General features: G+C 35.4%; 1 protein-coding gene across 1 annotated transcript; it reads right to left on the bottom strand.

Moving 5' to 3' along the window:
• Nucleotides 1-983: 983 nt before the first annotated feature.
• LOC134801988 (zinc finger protein 93-like) lies at nucleotides 984-4,899 on the bottom strand. The gene is made up of 3 exons (XM_063774607.1): nucleotides 4,784-4,899; nucleotides 3,921-4,275; nucleotides 984-3,518 (listed from the first exon to the last, which is right to left on the bottom strand). Exons 2-3 carry the CDS (start codon nucleotides 4,254-4,256, stop codon nucleotides 1,233-1,235), a joined length of 2,622 nt encoding a protein of 873 aa, XP_063630677.1. The 5' UTR covers nucleotides 4,257-4,275; nucleotides 4,784-4,899; the 3' UTR covers nucleotides 984-1,232.
• Nucleotides 4,900-6,000: the final 1,101 nt, after the last annotated feature.

Below are 6,000 nucleotides of genomic sequence, written 5' to 3'. Positions count from 1 at the left end.
AAAAAAATCGACTCAAGCAACATTTTTTACTTTTGGTCGTTTTTCCGGAAAGCGGGAAATATTTTAGTAAAACTTTGAATGCAATTTTATTACGAATTTATTCAGCTACAAAAAACAGTAAAATACAACGATCTCGCTTGCGTAGTTTTTAGGTTATTGCAGTTTTTGTACAAAATGGCACTTTGCATGGTTATGATATGCACGAGTTGTGCCCCCTTGAGACCAATAAAAACCGGTGTAACCGGTTATTTCTTATCAGTCGCTTATCAGAAGTTGACCAGTGCACACCTCCTCGCAATCTTTCACCGGAATCACCTTGGAAAAATGGATACCACCGAAGCTGAAGTCGTCGCCTTGGTGAATCGAGGATTCTCGCAGCGTTCTGTTGCTGAGCAGCTGAATTTAAGCCAGTTTGCTGTCTCCAGAGTTTACCGTCGATTTGGAACCTTGAAACGGAAACAAGGATCTGGCCGTCAGCGGTGCACAACGGATCATAACCATGCAAAGTGCCATTTTGTACAAAAACTGCAATAACCTAAAAACTACGCAAGCGAGATCGTTGTCTTTTACTGTTTTTTGTAGCTGAATAAATTTGTAATAAAATTGCATTCAAAGTTTTACTAAAATATTTCCCGCTTTCCGGAAAAACGACCAAAAGTAAAAAATGTTGCTTGAGTCGATTTTTTTTGATCGCGAGTGTATTATTATAGTCTATGAATTTACTGAGTCGGTAGTGCTGCACTCTGGCGGCAGAACATTGCAGTAATATCCCCTATTAGGCGGGCCCCGAGCCGCCTCGCGAAGCAGCTCGGTCGGTGGAGACGTGCCTCGCCCGAGGCAAGTCATCGACCGAGCTGCTATTGACTGCGCTCACTATATGGCGGTAGTATACGAAATTCAAAGTTCTGTAAAATGAAGTTATGGCAGTCAAAAGGGTAAATAAAAGATACAAAAAAATCGCAATATTTTTTTATAACCATGGAAAATAACCACAAACATGATTTCATCTATTTTACAGTTTATCTGTTCCACCTGATTTAAAACATTTCAGTATTTATTTTAATACAAAATATTTGACTACAAAAAGCGTAAAACCCGCTTGATGGTAAGCACAAGCAGTCACCGTAACCCATGGACGCTTGCCCCCCCCCTTGATTGAAGGGTTAAGGGAGCCCTATTTCCAATACTGGATGTCTTTTGGCTGATGTTGATGACCTCTAATTAGTAATTCTCTACTCATTTACCTCCTCAATAATGACATTACTAGTACCATCATCATCATCATCCAACCGCGGTCTCCGTCCATCCTCAAACAGATGATAATACTCCTTCCCTAATCCCTCTACTTCTCTATGGTCAAACTTCTTATCCTTATGAAGCCAATGGAACTTCTTGAAATGCTGTCTCATCTCCACGGCTATGTAAAACATTCTATCACAAAATGGACATGGTATAGACTTTTCAGAATGCCGTTTGATTCCATGTGTTTTCAAAGCGCTCGCTGAAATGAAACTTTCTGCGCATATTTCGCAGTAATATGGTCGCTCACCAGTGTGTAGTCTTAAATGCATTCTTAAACAGATTTTATTCGAAAATTTCTTATCACAAACTTCACAACTATAATTCTTAGTCACATAATGAGTGTCCATATGTCTAGTCAGTTGTAGTTTCCCGCAGAAATCTTTTTCGCAGACTGAACATATGTATGGTTTTACTTTTAGATGGTGACGGTTGACATGAGCCTCTAATATACTAGGATCTGAAGCCATATAGTCACAAACCTGACATTTATATCTACGCTTCATTTTTTCTCTCATAACGGGATCATCTTTGTATGAATGATATTTTATGTGTTTTTGTAATCCAGCAGGCTTAATCAACTTCTCACAAATTGGACAAGGTGTGGGCTTCATGTGGCTCTGCTTATGATACCGGAGATACACTTGAGAGGAACATGTCTTGCCGCATACGTCACAACTATATGCTGGTGCTTCACCAGACTCTACAGCGTGTCTTAGCATATGCTGCGATAAGCATGCTGCTTGTAACTCCATGTTACATACATTACATTGCACCCGTTCGCAATATGACTTCACATGCTTACGCCTATGTACATGTAGTTTCTTTAACGTATCAAACTCTATATTACAAGTTCGGCAAGGGAATTTAGCATTTGGTCCATGCGTTCTGATATGCCGTTTTAAATCGGCTCTAGTATCAAATTTCTTTTCACAAATAACGCAATCTGTAAAGGATCTCCTATTTCTATTCTGCAAACCGCTATGCACTTTAACCGTATGCTCTTTTAATTTTCCATCAGTTAAAAATGTTTTCGTACATAAATTACACGGGTAAATTTCTTGAATATGCCTTCTCTTGTTATGGTTAGTGAGGAATTTAAAACTGTCAAATGAGGCTGGACATTCATTACACTTAAAGTCTCTTTTAGTTAGCGCACATTGCTTCTTATGATTTTCATAGTAATTTGTGCTTCCCTTGAATTCTTGATCACAATATTCACATACGTAACTTTCTGTATGGAACTGATAGATATGTCCTCTTAACCCTACTTTGGAGTAGAAACGTTGCCCACAAATATCACAGGCAAATGATATGTGATCCAAATGCTCTCGATTTGCATGTCCAATGAGAAAATCTTTCTTATGGCACACATAGTCGCAATCCATACATTTTATCTTTGACGCTCTGGCTTTTATTTGTTCTCTATAAGATATTAGATACTTGTGATGAATGCATGGTATTTCTGAGCATTCAGAACACTTGAATTTACATTTATGTTCATTTAACTCTTCTCCTTCAAAGTGTTTTAGACACAACAGACATTGTGACTTTGTGCTTTCTGGATCTGGGTCGTCAGCATTAGGATGACTTATTTTCATATGCGAATTAATTTCGCTGTTTGTATAAAAAGCTAGATTACATATATGACAAGTTTTCTTGTCATCTTCATGGTTCAATCTAAAATGTTCGTTTAAATCTCCATCTGGTACAAGCAAATTACAAATCTTGCATTTCATCATAGCATGAGTTTTATAATGAATTTTAAGACTCTGCTCTGTGCTTAAAACTTTGTTACAAATCTGACACTGTATTTGAGGTTTTTCATGAAAATCTCTTTCATGTTGTTTCCATTCTTTGAAAGTTTGAACTATTATGTTACATTCAACACACCGGTAACCTGCTGGTTTTCTATAAGTCTTCTTTTTATATTTTTTCTTTTTGACAGTAACTGTATTACTTCTAACTTTAGATTCCTTAGCCGTATATTCAAGATATGGTGTTTCAACATTCTCTAAAATTATAAGAACTTCTGAGTTTTCATAATCTTCTACAGGGTTTAACTGTTGTATAGCATTGACGACTTTAAAGTTCAACTCATTTATGCAATTGTTGATGATTCTGTATGAGTCTCGAGTGTTGCGTATGAAGATGTATGATGGTAAGACCTTGTCGATGCATTTGTCACACATGTAGGAGCTGGCTAGGATGGTTTTGACCTGCAGTAAAAGGAGGAAAAATGTTAAGCATATTCATGACCGAATTTAGATTTTGATAACTAGGATTCTGGTACAGAATCTAAAAATATCTAATATTTCGAAAAAAAAAACTTTTTTTCTATTTTGTGCCCAGAAAAGTAGCAGGAGACACGGGGTCTATGCTACAAATATTTATAATTTAGTTTAAAGTTAAAGAAAAGTAGTTTTTAAGTTGGTGCTAGGTTTTCACACACAAAGTAATTAATACCAGAATGTTTTATATAAGAATGTTTTAATTTCATAGGCAGAATCAGCATGCTGATTTAAAAAATAGCACACCATACCTCTATGACAATATGTAAGTAGGTATTTGTATAAATCTGGGAATTAGTCTTATGCATTATATTTTTGATAAATACTTACACTATTATTAAAAACATAGCTGACAATATCTTCAAGCGCTCTAACTTCAGTGCCCTTATGCGTGACCACTTCCAACTCCACTCCGACAGGACTCATGTCATCACCAGCCACAAGACAGATCCCGCAGAATTGTGGAGAGTACAGAACATTCTTTAAATTATCCCTGATGAAATCAAAGTCATCGTAATCCTTAAAGGTTATTAGTATATCTGTGTTTTCTACATTTTCTGTCTCTGTTATGTCTAGATTTTCGCCAATTATGTCTTGGTGTTCTATGTAGGTTATATTTAGGTTTTCTGTGTTAGAATCTGATGCTGATGTTGTTGGTTCATCCATTATGAATTAAATAGGGTATCTGAAATGAAAATATTATTGCTATGCGTTAAAATGAGAAATAACGATTAAGGACCAGACCAGACGGCTTTTTAGCAGGTTTTTCAGTAGGTATATAATATACTACTACATTAAAATTACTCTGATAATTTTGTGATAAAGTGGTGTAGATGTTTATATTATTATTATAATCCCAAAAATAGCTAAGAATAAATTACCATCAATAATAGGGTCAGACCAAGATCTTTATTACCATGGACCTATAACTCCTATGTCTATCACTGTATAAATTAAATACCTACACCTTAAAAACCGAACCAAAAATAAAATTGTACAGTAATAATATTAAATTAAAAGTTTATGTGAAAATAAACATAGGATGGACCTAAATAAAAATTCATGTAGATGCCAAGTGAACAAAATGGCGCTCAAAGAAAGCCAATTTGCTGAACGATTTATATAACTATTAATAGGAATTTAAAGCGTCGAATTCGATCACCAATACCTACATTTAAAAAAAATATACTTACAAAAACATAGTAGAACAATAGCTTTTATGTGAAAGCTAGAAAAGTTATATTTTAAGCCGAAAAAATAATTATATTTAGCGCAATCTCGCATCACACTACTTCATTGACATTGACACTATATTGACAGGAAGCGCAGATAAGCTAAACTAAAGAAATGTTACAAACGTTACAAACATGTTACAAATAACAATGGAATAACAACATGTTTAGCCAACGTAACAGCGTAAAGGGCTCCATAGACGTTGTAAATTATCGCATGTGATTGACTATCGATTTTTTGTCAAGCAAATATAGTCTGGCAAACTAAATTTGTCAGTTAGGGTGGTATTCCACCTGTCCAATTTCTAGATTAGAATTAGATTGAAATGAGACAGTCCCTGACCAAAACTATAGCATATATAGTTGGTCAAGCAAATCTTGTCAGTAGAAAAAGGCGGCAAATTTAAAAAATGTAGGCGCGAAGGGTTATTGTCCCATAGAAAATTTGAATTTTGCGCCTTTTTCTACTGACAAGATTTGCTTGACCAACTATAGGCACAACGGATTGAATGAAACAATCAAATATTGAAAATCGTCTGCAATGGGGTTGGCAACTGTCAAAGCTTTGCCTAGATGGCGCCATCATAGCTTGCCCCTTTTTCTATGAGATTTGGCTTAAAGAGCTGGCATCCAGGGTATTAAAAAAACAAAAATTTGACACAATTCTAGGGATTGACGGGGCAAGCTATGATGGCGCCATCTGCTAAAAACTTCCACCGGCCAACCCCATTTGTTGCAAAATCAAACCGTCAACGTTACATAACAACCAGAAATAATCAGAAAGTTGTTTTTTTTTATTATAGTTAGGCATGAATCTAGTATCCCACCAAAAACAAAAATGTAAAAAAGGAGAGCCAAGTTCAATACAAAAATTATGCTTGGCTGTGGGCTTCGGCGCAAAAAGAATGGAGATCTAAATGAGTGCCAAGTTCTATGCAAAATCCAAATACATATGTATTTATACGAAGTTACGAACAAAATAACATTATGAACAAGTATTAAACTCTATTTTTTTGCTTAATTGGATACCTATAACAATTGTTGTTATTTAAAAAAAAATGTGAGATCTTAAACTTAAAGTAGGTTAGATTTGACTTGGCCAGTTTTCATTACATCAGTCATTTTTCATTTTATAAAGTTATTCAACATATACAGGGTGATTCAGGAGACGTGAGCAG

The sequence above is a fragment of the Cydia splendana genome, chromosome 23 (genome assembly GCF_910591565.1).
Source record: "Cydia splendana chromosome 23, ilCydSple1.2, whole genome shotgun sequence".
Lineage (NCBI taxonomy): Eukaryota > Metazoa > Arthropoda > Insecta > Lepidoptera > Tortricidae > Cydia > Cydia splendana.
This window is presented reverse-complemented; position numbering and strand designations above follow the sequence as displayed.